At 38.7% G+C, this 16109-nt stretch overlaps 1 protein-coding gene across 1 annotated transcript in view; it reads left to right on the plus strand.

The window, feature by feature from the left end:
- SIM1 (SIM bHLH transcription factor 1) overlaps positions 1-12700 on the plus strand; it is a 44945-nt gene extending 32245 nt beyond the window's left edge. Inside the window, exons 9-11 of the mRNA XM_075447199.1 lie at positions 1586-1751; positions 8991-9396; positions 11970-12700. Of these exons, the coding sequence (XP_075303314.1) occupies positions 1586-1751; positions 8991-9396; positions 11970-12700 (1303 nt within the window). The remainder of the gene's footprint in view (positions 1-1585; positions 1752-8990; positions 9397-11969) is intronic.
- The last annotated feature ends 3409 nt before the right edge of the window (positions 12701-16109 follow it).

A 16109-nucleotide genomic window follows, 5' to 3' on the forward strand; every position in this document is an offset into this window, starting at 1 on the left:
TGCTATGGACTGGAAACAAAGTAGTCATCACAGTTCCAAAGTCTGTGATTTGTTTTCATGTGCTCTATGTACATGGATATATACGCTTTGTCTGCATTGCCAAGAAAACTAAGCCTCGTCTACCAATAAGTTCATTGTTTATCAGGTGCAAAAAAAATTTAGTGTAGAATTGGCATTAATTAATTTGTCTGTTCTGCAGGTTTACCTGTGGCTGTTCAAAGATTCTTCCAGTTCCATGTATTTCAGTGATTTATCAAGTTTATCCTTCTGCCTGTGCCTGATTTTATCCATGAAAGCATTTCAGCGTACTAAGCTGTCATATGCTTAGATTGTGGTGTAGTTCCTTTCTGGGAAAAAAAAAAAAAAGTTAGACTGTCATGGTTTACATCAATATATGTGTGATTATAGAGCAAGATATTGCTGGTAAAGCTGGGTGAAAAATTTGTTCTTAAAGTAATTCATTAAGGATGAGTGTGAGTCTTTAGGTTTAGATGGAGTATGGGGTAATGTGTGAATGAATGTGTTGCCTCCTTGACTGCATAAGCGAAACATTGTTCTTCCTTTGCTCTCCTACTTCTCTGCTGATTAACACAAAGGAATAGAAAAGCCATGAATCCTTCCTCTTTTCCTCCAGGTAGGTAGGTCAGGAAGAAACTCTTGCTTTGCTCTTTCAATAAATCATTGTCAGAATAGGTTCCGTATGACTACATGAAAGCTGGAGAGCTCATTTCTTACTCCCCCGGGTATCAGCAGACAGGCAGATGTGTGCAGAGGGGTGCAGTCCAATCCATATGCGCTTGTTATGATCAGTAAGACATTGTGGATAATGCCAGTTTTCCTTGCTTTTATGTATTCATTAGAAAGATTGAAGAAACTAACACTGAACTTCACAAATTGCCTTTATATCTAGCTCCTCACAGAAAACCTCGAGTGTTTTGTGAGTGCATGTTAAACTATTTAAATCACAGGATTTTTATTTATTTAGCCGTTTTCTCTAACTGGTAAACTCTTTCAGTATCAGAAACTTCAAACGGAGGAAGAAGCACTCACAAGACTCATATAAGAATAACAGTTCAAAAATTTGAACCAATTGCCTGAAACCTTGTAAACAATGAAAAATGCAACCTTAAAGATGAAGTGTTTTCCATAAAAAAAATTAGCTTAATTTGTTTAGTCATCTATGTAAGCTGTTATGTGCACCCCCACACATGCATGAACACACATACATATACACACATGGTAAGAGTTTTGAGGAAAATGTATCCTATTTACTGCTTAGCTATGTGACCAATGCAGAACTGTAATATAAATATTTCCATCCCATTGTTTTTTATTACTGAAGAAAGTAGATCAGGATGATAACAGCTGGATGCAAAAAGCAATCATATTTTCAGTATAAAAGTAGTGCTATTGTTTAGTAAACTATACTACTTATATGTATTAGGGGGATATACTGACTTGCCCTGGATGGTTTTATACTTTTTCCTTAAAAATATCTTTCGTTTCCACCCCCTACTAAGAACCAAGGAATGTTTCCCATTAAGATATGAAGTGAGTTTGTTTTTCACTTTTGCCTTTTATATAGGGATACTGAATATAAAGGACTACAGCTCTCCCTGGATCAGGTCACTGCTACCAAGCCGGCATTCTCATACGCAAATTCAACTCCGACCATAACGGATAATAGAAAGGGAAGCAAATCTCGCCTCTCGAGCACAAAGTCAAAATCAAGGACATCACCGTACCCACAGGTAGCTGTCTTTGAAAAACAAAACTGAATCTTTTTGAATATCTTGATTTTGACTGCTATTTTACCCACGTAATTAGAATGGGCCGAAGAACGTGTTACTCAAAGGGAATAAAGGATGACAGGTTAGAGGATCTTGAGACAGGAATATGTTTCTTTAAACTGTTTCTAGAAGGCTGGAAACATTTATGTTTCAGCATGCGTAATAAATCATCATCAACAACAATAACAGCACAGGGCTCACAGTTAATGAGGAGCGGACAGAAAGACAAGTGAAAATGTTGGTTTTGAAATACTTGGTTTGAGAAGATTGTGAGTTTTGCCAGTTGAGAAATCTTCATTTTCTTACTCGCGCTTTAGTAATTCCAACATATCTAGGAAGCTGCCAGATGTTTGACAGCAGTTTAATACTGAAATCTTAGGAGGAGCGAGTTTTAAGGAGGGAAAGCAACAAGCTAGCTTGCTGAACTGGAACAAGAAAGCTTTTCTATCTACAAAGCTTTGAAAGGGAGAAAGCACTAGGAGCTGGCCATTGGAGTCGGTAGACTTTAATTTTCCAGATTTCATTTTCAGGCCTAATGTGTAAGGAACACATCCCCTCTGCAGAATGGACCAGACTAGACTTGGTCTCTGAACTGGAGCTTACCTAATACATTTGTGCAACTGATTTCTGCAGACAGTGTTACAGCACTTGCATACTTACATTGTGGAGGCTTTAGGTCAAATAAATCTGTTTGTCAAAACAACCACCATGTTTACTAAATAACGATGCAAGTCTTACTGCCCCTATGCCATCACACAGTGGATATAAATGGATGCATTCGTGATGTAACTTTGAAAAGCTATGTATTTTTAAAGGATCCAGGTCAATATTTAACTGATAATGACCTTGATGACTACGGTTGCTCTGCAGGCGCAATGTGTTCTGAGCTACCCTCTAAAAATGCGCAGTGTGAGCTCAAGTGTCTACAACACTTCCTTGTTTTCTTTCTTTTTCACCTCAAAACTACCAAGGGTAAGAAATTCAGTTAAATAATACCTGCATTTTTACAGGGAATATTTAACCAAGCACCTAGATATGAACTCAGATTCTTAACTTTAAGAATCTACTTTTGCCAGAGATTGTTGTGGCTTGCGTTTAATCATTTGTTCACATTCATTTCTGTGGGTTGTTAAAGAAGAGTCTTTTCCTTGAATGCGCTGCAGCAAACAATTGTATTAAAACTGCTTTAAAGAACGAGGAAAGATGCCTACAGTTAATTCTAAATTAGGTTTTTAAGATTATGACCTTTGATTTACTGAAATTACCCTTTATCTCCCCTTAATCAGTCCTTTCAGAAGTCCTCATGTGGTGGTAGGATGATCTCAGCTGATCCTCCCACATCAATTCTCTTTCTGAAAGTGTGACTTGCATCAGTACCTCCTTATTCTCCCTGCCACCAGAAAAAATCCTGAACTAGCAATGCAGTGCTGAGACTGTTGGTTTAGCAGGGATTCTTGTCTGAAAGCTCAGGATGTTTAGTCTCCAGTTTCATTTTGCATCTTCGTTACCAGCTGCCTGGTAGTAAAGTCACAGATTTCATCATACACAAAGAAGCAGCCGTGCTAGCTGCCAGTGTCTTGAAAAATGGTCATACCGTTCATTGTAGCACATCACCACAAGCAACGCTGGCAGCTTGGCTTTGCATCCCTCTCATCCTTCTCCACCACTGAATAAACTGTTGAAAGACTGAGAAAAACTGTTGTGAAGAACATGCAGCAGGTGGTATGGCCTGCGTCCCTAAGCTTCCAGCCCACGTAATTTGCCAGTCAGTTGCGGAGAATTAGGGTGTGATTCAAAAGCCACTGCTGAAAAGTGGGGGCTTGGGTTTTGGCTTACAAAGGAGCCTGGGTTTTGGTGGACGAGAGAAGCAGGAAGTTTATTAGCAAAATAATGGCAGTGGGCAAAGTATTTCTTAAAGGACACCTAGGAGATTTTAAGTCTATGTACTTACTTTCATTGTTTGTTTTTTTTTTCCCTCCTTTAGCCTTAGCATTTACTTTGCTTCACTCTTGAAAAGAGAATCATGTGCTTTATCGGGTGATGGCTGAGAATCCTCTCCCTTGCCATCTGTGTGCCCCTTAGGATAGTTACGTGAGATGCAATCTGTAAGAAAACTGTGATAATAAATTTCAGCTGAATGTTTAATACTAGTGAAAAAGATGGATGTTTTGGTCACCTAAGACAGTGTTAATGTTTTTTTTCCTCAAATCTCCTGCGAAAGCAGACATAGTGTAATATGGCACTTGTAGACTCTTCAAAACTGAGTTCTTTACATTGGAGGCATTGGTCAGCATCTGATTAACACTGACTGATGTTAGTACAGTGGGATAGCAGGTTCTATGACAGCAGCCCCAGGCAGGGGAAGGGCAAGCAGAGAGGAGAGCAACCCAGAGTTCATGACACAGCTGTAGGATTTGCCCAGGCACTTTGCACAGTGCTCTTCTAGTGCTGTCCTACCAGAGAGATGGAGAACTGAAAGAGGAGGTGAAAAAACAGGAGAGATGAAGACTTGATAGAGATTTGCAGAAAAAGGAAATTGTGTGTTGGTTGAAAGATGCCTGTAGTCTTCCCTCATAATAGTAATCATTTTAGGGACTCGCAAAAGCTAGCCCTGGACCTCATTTATTCTGTACACAGGAAATAGCAACAAGATTGGAAAAACATTCTAATTGTGATCATCTGAACAACTGCCGTGGAGTTTAATCTCCCATTAATGACGATTGTTTAAAGAAAATGTTCAAACTTGTCTGTTGCTGGGCTCTAATGGAAATGTTTTACGGTGAGATCCGGATAAACATTTGTTGCTTCGTATCTCATCTTAGTTCTTCGATAAAGATTATACATATGTAAAACAAACGCATGCACACAAGTAAGGATGTTGGATGGAGGCTTTGGTGTGTGTTACAGCATGCATCAGTTTTTGAAGGTAAGAGCCTTCTCCATTAGGTGTGTGTGAATACACCCGATTTTGGAGGTAAATTGATTTTGTAGCTCCTTTAAACAGATAATCTAGATTAATTCTGCAGCCCACCTCTATTTGGGCATATCAACCAGTGGGGTAAAGATAACAGAATCAGGCTGAATTCTAGTCAACCTTTTGTTGTTGTTGTTTTTTCATTTCTTCCTGTAGCCTAAAGCTTTGGCAACTTCCAGTGTATTCAAAAGCAAAGCAAAACCCTCTTTTTATAGTAAACATAACTCCTGATCTGGTGAAGAGTCACCAGCAGTGGGGGTTATTTTAATGGACATGCTGTATTACTTTAATCTAAGCCTTTCACCATCTGTTCTGCCTATAATAGTGAATGCAAAGAGAACATATTTTACATTTCAGGATTACATTAGTAAAAAGTAAGATAAAAGTGATTTAAAAGCGTGCATATGTTCTTAGTACAATGCAGCTGGCATCTGTGATGTTTCTTCTCATGGTTAAGACACAAATCAAGAGGAAAGCTGCTAATGCTGCTGCAGTGAAAGTTTTTCATGGAAAAGAGGGCTCTGAAAGGGTTTCACTATATATTTAATGTTTATAATGATAAAAACCTGAGTAGGCTTCCAGAAAGCTAGATATCTATAACATCTATTGTTTGAACATCTGGCATGGTGTGTAGAGCAGGATGATGTTGCTGCCTATGACAGGACAAATGCTTAGGCCAGCAAGACACCTGTAGGAATGGAAGGTCAGGCAAAAGAAAATCACCCGAGAAATATTAAATTGTCTACTGGCCTAATACACTTTCATGGGCTCTAATAAAATAAGCTTTTCTTAGACATGGAATTTATATTTTCCTATTTCCTTGTCCCTTTGGACATCCTGAAGCTTTTCTTGGAGTGAAAATAGCATCAGTGATGGCCTATAGCCCCTTTCTATGTCAGTGCTAATGCCACTGGTGTGCTCTCACTGCGACGGTACACTGGATTAGTGGTCTGGAAGACATTTCTAGTATCTGGAGGTGGCAATTCATTTTCCAGGAACCAGCTGGAGGACCATTTATTTTATAGTTGTTGTTTGTACCAGAAAACAATTCAGAAATCACCTGAAGGGATTTCAGATGTTGCTTGTCTGAAATTCTTTATCATGTTTAACTTCTGTCTACTGATTAAACTTCATCAAAAAACCCCAAAATAATAAATTATGCATGATAGGAGTCAGCAGATAAAAAAAACCCAGAAAGGAAAGCATTTCTGGTGAGGCAGGACTGGGACTGAAAAAAAAATATTTACACTAATTTTAATTGGCCATAATTTTCATTAATTCTGATTCTATTTTCTGTGGTCTTTTATCATTTGACGCATGGGAGCCTATTTCTGACTTGAGAGATAGTGTTTCCCCTTCCATTTCACTGAAGCAGTATCTTTGATCCTCCTTTCATTTCTCCCCCTGTCAACATGTGACACATGGCTGTATTTGGAGATTCCACCTGTCAACATCAGATTCCCAGGAGAGGCAGTGGTAGGACTGCAGTGGTAGAGGCAGCCTGGCGATGCCAAATAGACATGCGATTAGCTTTAAAGTGAATTAGATGTATTTTTGGCCTATGTCTTCTTAGGTTGTACATTAACAATAAGCAGTCATATCAAACCTTGGTAGATGATGTGGGCCACAACCAATTCACTGTGTTAATTTAATTCTGTCTGTGGCCTATAGCAGCTGTTGTGGGTCAGGTCCCAAACAGTCATCATTTACATCTAGTACAAAGTATATGCATGAAGTATTGTTGGTCTTGACTACATGGTTATATGATATTACCTGGTACATTTCTGATATACTGAATATGCACTCTTTTAAATGCTTTCCCTTTCTGTAAGAAAAGTGCACAAAGGCCTGTGGAACAGAATCCTTTGTGGTTAGGTTCAAGATGAAAAAAAATTGAGCAAATTTTCAGTTAAATGGAGAAATTACCTTCAAGAGAAGATATGTTGGACCCTGAGGTGTCCTTAGAAACAGAGAACTAGTAGAAGAATAACTGTTAGAGCTAAATGAAATTAAAAATTTTCAGTTTGAAGGAGTCTCTGATATTTATTTTCCTCATAAATTGTCAAAAAATAAAATTTAATTAGAAAATCATTAGAAATTAATTTTCCTTGTCCTCCTCATGAAAGAAATACATACTGTGAGTTTTGTTTTTAAGAAGAAAATGAATGAACTTTAAACTTCTTTGTACTTACATTTGTGCTTATCGTATCTTATATTTCACCTTAACTTTCAAAATCAAGAAAATCTATCTTGTAATAGTCAAATATAAAAAGACCACTAAAAATCATTCTAAAATCAAGGAGAGGTACAAAGGTAGTTTTCCATTTGTGAATTTCCTTTTTAACAAAAATTTAATAGTCAAAATCTTGTTAATAATTTTTTTTTTGTTAGAAACTTATTCCTATGTACTTATTTTTGTCAAAAATTTTACAATAATTCATTTGGTATTTATGAAGATGTCTTTGTGACTAAGCAGTTTGAAGACATTAGATCCAAAAGGACAGTAGAAGAGTTAGATGTTCCAGCTGGTCACATAACACTGTGAAGGCTGAATAAAGTTCTTAGTTAACATATATCAAGTTACTGGCATTTAAAAGAGCTCTTTTGTGGCTCTGTAACTATCTTGCCTCCATGCAAAATCAGGCTTATGCTTTCATCTCTAAGACTTCGCGATGAAGAAGATGGTACTAACTTGCTAACCGCTTCCATACAGACTGGTACGTTTTTTTTTGCCTAAGGGTATCCTTCTGACAACTAATAACAAATTATAATCGAGCTCCTCAAAGCCATGACCCTTTCTTTCTTTCCTTTGAGTAACCTATCATGCTAACAAACAGTATTCACAACAATAAACTGGAATACTGAAGAAATACCCAATTAAATGCAAAACCCGAAGTAGTTCCACTACTGATGTTGCACAGATGGTTTAAGTTTCTGTAAGTCAAACATCTGGTCACTACTTTCAATTGGCAAGTGCATAAAACCTTGATCCTGGCTGATAATGAGGAGTTTCATAGCAACTCAATCTAATGAAAAGGAAGGTAAGCTTATGTTTTCAGGAGAGAGGCCTAATGCCTATTAGGCAGGGTGGGCATCTGGAAGGCGAGTGATGGAACAGGAGAATTCCGAGGTTTCACGTTGTAATACATCGATTTGTGACATGAGTGTGCAGCACTGAAGAGGTGAGCATGTACAGCTTTGGTCTCATCCCAGTGCATATTCATGGGTGAAACTGATTTAAAGATATTCCATGAAGTTTGACCCTTCCAATAAATAAAAAGATTTTGAAATGAGGTAGCTAAATCCTAGGAGGCTTAATACGCATTATTTTTTTTTCTTTCCCCAAAAGTATCTAAAAATTTGAAACATTCATTATGAATATCTAGAAATCTGTGACATTTAACTTAACCCTTACTTCTTTCTAAAAAAATGCTCAACTGCCTGCTAGTTGCTGCTTTGTGTTGGGAGGGCTCTGCTTAAGCAAGGGTGCCAAATGCTCACTCTGCCTCCTTGGCTAGCAGTCACCTTTTCTGGCAAATAGTTTCTAGATTTTCCTTTTTCCCACATTGCAACAGAGCTGTGATTTTTAGCTTCCTACTGATCTGCCATGACTTTGGAGCTTTATTCTGTAGTAGTATTGGTAGTCCCAGGATATACAAGAGGCTTTCTTTTCCCTACTAATAGGAAGAAAGAAGTTCCAAGATACCACTCCAGGTAAGAAAAAACATTCAACAACAAACAAAATATGAGGAAAAGAGAGGGAACCCTCAGAACAAGCAATTGAAATGCATTCAGTTTCAATTTGACATGTGAGAATGGTCTAGGAACTGTTATTTCAATCCCTTTGGAAAGCATTTTGCCGAAGACCGTTGGAGCACCATTGCTGGACATAAGCACTAGCTTTCAAAGCAATAAGAAAAACCTGGACATATTAAAAAAGTATTGAATTACAACCTTGAAGTTGCTGAGCCTAGCATTACACATCATAGAGGAGGTGGCTATTAAGGGTCAACATGGGATGTTTTAGAGTTTTGTGAGGTCTGTCCTGTCATTTGTGAGCTCACAGATTACAGAGTGTTGTACAGGAAAGGATTAGGAGCCCAATCAGAAGGTGCAGACGTGTAGGCACACTCACAAAACCCACTGTATCACAGGCATACTCTGTCTTGTCAGTGCAGATTTCACCCAGGCATAGTAATTTCCCCGCTGCTTCTCCTGTTTTGCAGTATTCTGGATTTCACACCGAGAGATCCGAGTCCGACCACGAGAGCCAGTGGGGCGGGAGCCCCCTGACCGATACAGCTTCTCCCCAGCTGCTGGAGCCCACGGACAGACCGAACTCCCAGCACCATGATGTCTCCTGTGCCTACAGGCAGTACTCAGACCGCAGTGCCCTCTGCTATGGTTTTACACTCGACCACTCCAGGCTGACTGATGACCGACATTTCCATACTCAGGCCTGTGAAGGAGGCAGATGTGAAGCTGGCCGGTATTTCCTTGGCACACCGCAGCCAGGAAGGGAGAGCTGGTGGGGCTCCCGTTCAGCCTTGCCCCTGACTAAGTCATCCCCTGAGAGCAGAGAAGCATATGAAAACAGTATGCCCCACATAACTTCAGTGCACAGGATTCATGGTAAGAGATAACAGGGATTTGCAGGACTGGCACCGTCTCATCAAGCAGTGTAACATAAACATGCTGCTGTTTATGTGAGAGGTAGAAAAGGAAAGAGACTTTCGTTGCATGTGCTTGTCTTGGAGATAGCATCTGTGGAGATAAGGCATACTTACAGTTCAATTTGAGTTTGACAGTCTGGCTTATATGCAGAAAATATAATTTGTTGTATATTTTTTAGTCTGTGAAATTAAGGCAGGAATATCTGACTGGTAGGATCTTAAAAATATGAACAAATTTATACACTTGATAGAAACGTTATTTATTTGACTTAATATCAAACTGCTTTGGATGGAATACATTTAGCACAAAATTAGTTAGAAGTAAACTCAAACTAGAAATTAAAAAACCTCTAAGTTCTTTTGAGAAATTGTTCTCCATATGACTTCTTTTCTCTGCACTGGTTATTACTAGATTCTATAAGTTCTGCTGTATACTTTTATTTAAAATCGACATTTAAAACTAACATTTGCTTTTGGTTTCAGACTTTTATCCCCAGCTATAATTTTTTGTCAACTTTAGTCTATCCATCCTTTCAGCACCAAGTCTGAAGCCTTGCTTGGTGTTTGGCAGGTTGCAACCTCAGTGCATTAGCACGTCTTCAGAGGCTGAACAAGGTCCTTGAGTTTAAAGGGTAGGCTGAGAGTTGGAAGACTGCAACTGATTTAAAAATCAGAGTTTAAGGTTGTAAGGACAGATGCACTGTAAAAAAAATATTTTTCTACTAAAATAATCTGTCAAAACATAGGTTGTATCTGAAGAATTCATAAAAACTAATTACATTCGTAAAGTTCCATTGACTTGCAGAATGAGGTTTGGAAATAAAAAAACCCTATACTATTTTACTACAATCTGAGGAAGACTGTGTTGATATTAGAAAACTGATTAAATACCAAGTTCTAGGAAATACAATCAGAAGACAAATGAGGAAAGAAAAGGCCACCTAAATTTTGCTGATGACTACTGTTCTCCACTTCTCCTGTGAGAACATAACTCCTTCTTTGTGTCTGTTCTGTACTTCTGTCATACTTATTTCGCTAGCTTTCTCTGCTCCTAAAAAGGGAATTGGGCAGAATATGACAATTTTGTTGGCAAGTTTTGTGCATGATAATTCTTACTGAGCGTAGAAAGAGAGTGATGTAGAAATATCATACAGAGGCACAAATGAACAAGTGTTAAATATTTATTCCATACTTTTATCAGAGGTAATGAAAGTGAATGTATAATATAATTTGATTTTAGTTTGTTCCTTGGTTTTGCTGTAATTCTGGGTAATGCGGTTATTTTCTTTATTGTATCAAGTCTTCTATGCTTCAGTGAGTCTTTGGTCTGCGCATAGCTTTGGGAGTAAAACCTGACAAGTTGGTCTCAGCTGAGGAGAGGAATATCTCAGATTCCCTTGCAAAAGTGCCATTTTTATTCAGATTTAGGCATTTTCAAAATCTGGCCTTTCACAACTGACACACTTTTTGAGAATGCTACGTGAACATTGCTGCCAGAGCTGTTTTGGCAGAAAATATTTTCTCCCTTTTCTGTTCTTTTAATGCATCTTCTGGTAGTTCTGGCTCGGAGTCACCTTCCATTAGTGACAATTAGCTGACAATGAGTATGGCAGGCCCTGGATACTGCGTATGAGCCCATGCGTTTCTGGTCACCCTGAGGTGTCCACTTTCTTCCTAGTGAGGATAGACGGGTCTGATTCTGTCCTTTCAGCTACATGCAAGCTGAACACCTTCTCTGGTATGTCTATGGGCCTTATTTTTAAAAGAAAGAGAAGAATATATATTTTCACATTCTAAAACTTTTATACGGCAAATATTTGTGCATTGGGATATGATATCATGTTTTCCCAGCAACCCCATCTAACAGCTATGTGTTGTTGTGCTTCTAAAGAAGAACTGCTTCATTACTTCTGTTTATTTATTGTTGTGTAACCAGCATAAAGTCACCACGGGGCCATGAACCATTCCACAATGCTTTCTTTCTCTATGTTTTAGCTCCTGGAAAGGGCTAAGAAGACACGCCGGAGTCATGTTCACTTGTAATTCCTTGGGATTTCTGTTTTCACCACAGTCCCAATTCACTCAGACTTTGTTGAGGCAAAGAGTTAGTGAGGAGTCAGGGGCCTGAACATCGGTGTTGAGGGCACTTTCACATGCCCTACGGCACCCTACCTGGCCTCTAGCTGCTCCAGAAGACACAGAGTTCCTTTAGGGCTGGTGCCATATCTGCTGGGCCTATACAGAAGTTTAGTTACCCTAGAGCATCTCAGATGGCACTGGAAGTCTGTGTTGAGGTGTTAGGTCTCTTCTTTGTATATTTTAAGCAGTGCTGCTTGTTGTATGTTCCACTGGAAACTAGAGGTGTCACTGAAAAACAAGGGGTCTACCATGGGCATTTTTGGTGAACTTTTTTTATGAGTCTCTTGCCTCTGTCTTGGTTTTCTGTCTGTAAAATAAGGATCAGAGTACTTGTTTGTCAAGATTTCTTGCCTCCTTCAACCTCAATGCATGTCTCCTTTCTCTCTTTCCTAGGGAGAGGACACTGGGATGAGGACAGTGTCGTTAGCTCACCTGATCCTGGCTCTGCCAGTGAATCAGGTGACCGTTATCGTCCTGAGCAATATCAGAGCAGTCCACATGAACCGAGCAAAATTGAAACTCTAATAAGAGCCACCCAGCAAATGATTAAAGAGGAAGAAAACAGACTACAGCTGCGGAAAACAACCCCTGATCCACTGGTGTCCATTAATGGCACAGGGAAGAAGCACACTATCTGTTTTGCAAACTACCCTCAGCAGCAGTTGGCAGGGGATGTCTGTCGAGTCCCGACGATTGCCAACACTCCTCCCTGTGAACACATCCAGCAACGAGATGGAAAGATTATGAGCCCACATGAAAATGACTATGACAACAGCCCCACAACACTGTCTAGGATAAGCAGCCCCAGTTCTGACCGAATATCAAAATCCAGCTTGGTACTAGCTAAAGACTACCTGCATTCAGACATGTCTCCTCATCAAACGCCAGGGGACCATCCAGCAGCCTCTCCAAATTATTACAGCTCCCATAGGCAGTACTTTGATAAGCACGCTTACACATTAACTGGATATGCCCTGGAGCATCTATATGACACTGAAACCATTAGAAACTATTCACTAGGCTGTAATGGCTCACACTTTGATGTAACTTCTCACTTAAGGATGCAGCAAGATCCAGCACAAGGACACAAGGGGACATCCGTTATAATAACCAATGGAAGCTGACGCTTTTTTAAAAAAACTTTTGTGCTTTAAAAAATAATCTTTGAGATCTAATTGGAAGATATTATATGTTTCCATGCCCTTGTCATTACCAGCATTTGTTATACCACAGTGCACTAAAAAGAGTAACCTAAGGTTTGGGGGAATAAGTTAGTTAACAAATATTACTTTTAAAAAATAAAAAGGCACTGGCACGCAGGGTGAGAGTGAATGGAGCAAAACTCAAAGCTGGTGCTACGCAAGGTGAGAAGGATGGAAGAGGTCTAGGCAGGAGGTGCTTGGGGAAGTCTGGCAGAGCAATTTATGCACATTGTGTGAGAAGTGGGTGTTTGGAAACGCTGCCAAGGGCAGACCTTCTGAACTGCGTGTGCCCCTCAGGTCCCAGCCAACAAAACTGCTATGCACTCTTTTTACGCAGAAAGTTGGAATGTGTTCCTTTGAAATGCACATCAAAATGTGTACTTCTGATGATATGTTTATTCCCTAACGGCCAAGTGTGTTATGCTGCTCCATGGTATAAAGCATCCATGGCTAACCAATAAAAAAAGACAAAATGGGGAGAAAGAAGAGAGAACTCCTCAGAATTGTTATTTCCTTGTATACTCACATGCATAGCTCTTTACATACGCTTGATTTGAAAGGAGTCAACTGACCAGTATCCTTATGATCAGTACGATCAAATTATTTGCTTCTACTGTATTTAAAAGAAAAAGGACCTTTCTCAGTGTAGTTTTGAGAAATACATAGGGCTTGGTTGTCCTGATGTAGAAATGGGAGATTGTCCTCATATTTTTGAGAGGTTCCACTAGGTGTGTGGCAGAGTGAAGTGGAAGAAAATTGTCAGGAGAAATGGGGAGAATAGTCTGGAATGAGGAATTTTCCAAGATAAATGCATTTAAAACTATGGTTATGTATGCGATTTAGTGGTAATTATAAAATAAGGAAAAGTGGTTCTAAGTGGCCAGATAACTAAGACTTAATTTGAAACACAGAAGGAACTCAATAGAATCATAGAAATTTTGCTGTAAAATACTAAGGCAATTGCATAACTGTACAAATATGAGAGGCGAGAATAGACAAAAACTGTATGGTAGTTTGTCCTACTTCTGATAAAGTTTTGGAGTAAATTAAGAAATTATAGAAAGTTGTAACTACTCTGACATACAGTAAAACCACAGGTATGACTGAAAAAGGGATATGCCTTCTTTTCTTACTTGAAGCAGAAAATTTAACAAATATCAGAACATATTAGGGATATCAAAATCAGTCATATGGGCAGAAAAAAATACTGAAGGAAATCAGGTTCCAAGAAATTCAACTCTATTAAGAATGCTGATATTATCAGGGCCTGCCCTAGAGTTATAGAAGACATCAAAAGAGGTAGAGGAAATTTTTGCAATTTTTAATAATCTCATGAATAGAGAGACACTAATTGATTGGAAAAGAGTAAATAAAAAGCATATGCTAAAATGTAAAAAAGGGCATTTGCAGGTCCTAGACCTGTCCTCCTTTGTATGGTATTTACATGAAGTCTCAAAGTTGGCTGCAACGGGACCAGGACCACCACTCCCTGTTATACCAATGTGGAGCTAAGGGAACCTGAGGTGGTTACTAAAATGAGATTAGCACTAAGTCTAGCTTCATTTGTAACATTAAGAAGCTTGACATATGGGACTGAGTCATCAACAGGACTAAATATAAACCAGCATGTTACGGGTGGGATAAAAATATCTATTTTCAAATAAAACTAATCAGAAGCAAAAGCTAAATAATAAGATTATAAGCCACGTAAGTAGAGAGGTACTTGAAAGCAGAGGAAATTACCTCTCTGAACTTGGAATATTGTGTATAGTCCTCATCACTCTGAGACAGATTGTGGATCTTGAATTGAGTAGTACCTTACTCCATAAGCAATCTCTGTTGACTGCAGTGTGATCACTGCTGGTGAAATGTACGTTGAACACAAGGAAGAGCAACACAGTCTGGTCTTTATTATCCAAAGCTTATAATAGAAAAGGTGGAGCAGAGCTCAGCAGAAGATAAAGAGGCTGAAAGATCTAATAAAAACTTTAAATAAACTGGGTCTGTCATCTTTGTAAGGGAAAAGAGTAAGGGGGGATGTCACTGGTGTGCACCAAGCTCTGCACAAAGAGAGAAAAATAGTGGTCTAAAACTATTTGAACTAGTGGCAGAAATGAGAGACGAGGCATTGAATGTTAGCCAAGACAAAATGAGAACAAAATGATTTGGCAAGAAGTTTGTTTGACTAAATGCCAAATGAATAACAAAGGTCACAAAGAGAAGCAGCTAGAGATTTTTGTTTGTTTGTTTGTTTTAAAATAAAAAAGAGGCAAATAATTGAGGGAAAGAAAAACATTGACAGCTGTTAACTCAGAGGAAGGAATGGACCAAAATGGACTTCTTTCAGCCCAACAATTGTATATATTCCTAAAGCATAGGAATGAGAAAGTATTTTTGATAAAGCTAGTTCTGGATACATATTTATTTCATTATTCCTATGAATAATATGAATAAACTTGTATTTGGAGTCTCATTGTACAGTACTGAAATACAATTTGCAAAGCGAATTAGAGGTACATGGTATCACATTATCCTTACTAGTACAAAAAAAATAAGCCTAAGTGTCAATATTATTTTGTACTACAGAAGAGTTTCCTAAATTGTTTGAATGAATGGGAATTTGTCAGCACCCAGGTTTCTTGGGGTCATCGAGCACTCTTGTTATCGAGCTTTTAATCAGAGGGCAATAGAGTTCTGCAGACTAGCTGCAGTTCCCTGACTATGGTCTAATGGCCAAAAGTAGTCAGGAAACCACAGTTTGGGAACTGTTGTATTTGCATTCTGACAGGCACTTTTGAAAAACAGAAGACTTCTAAAATAAACAGGCACAATATAAGATGCCTGTACTTTATATAATTTTACCCAGGAAAAAAAACAGTGTGCTATGCAATAAAAATTCCCCATTCTTATCTACTGTGATCGCAAAATAAAACTTCCCAAACTGTAGTTATTTTTGCTGTTTTCAATAGTTTCAGTCCACTACAATGGCAAATGCAGCAAAATGCACTGTAGAGAAAGGAATACCTAATATCTCAATAGAAAGGGATGTGTATGCAGCCGTGTTGTGCTACAGGCAGAGGCTGATGCTGACTCCACTGGCAGTCCTTAGCATTTCCATACAGTCTGCTGGAGATAGATGCCTTTTGTCAGCTAGTTTGCCCTCCTGCTTCCTTAGATAGCCAGGAATTTCTTCTTAATTGACAGAAAACATTGAATGTTGTAAACCTAGACTCCGCATGCTACATGAAAGCAAGTTTGCAATCTTAATTATAGTATATAATATCACTGCAGCTCATATAACATGTACTTTCCAATATGATATAAAGCTTAT

Source organism: Opisthocomus hoazin, chromosome 2 (assembly GCF_030867145.1).
Source record: "Opisthocomus hoazin isolate bOpiHoa1 chromosome 2, bOpiHoa1.hap1, whole genome shotgun sequence".
NCBI lineage: Eukaryota > Metazoa > Chordata > Aves > Opisthocomiformes > Opisthocomidae > Opisthocomus > Opisthocomus hoazin.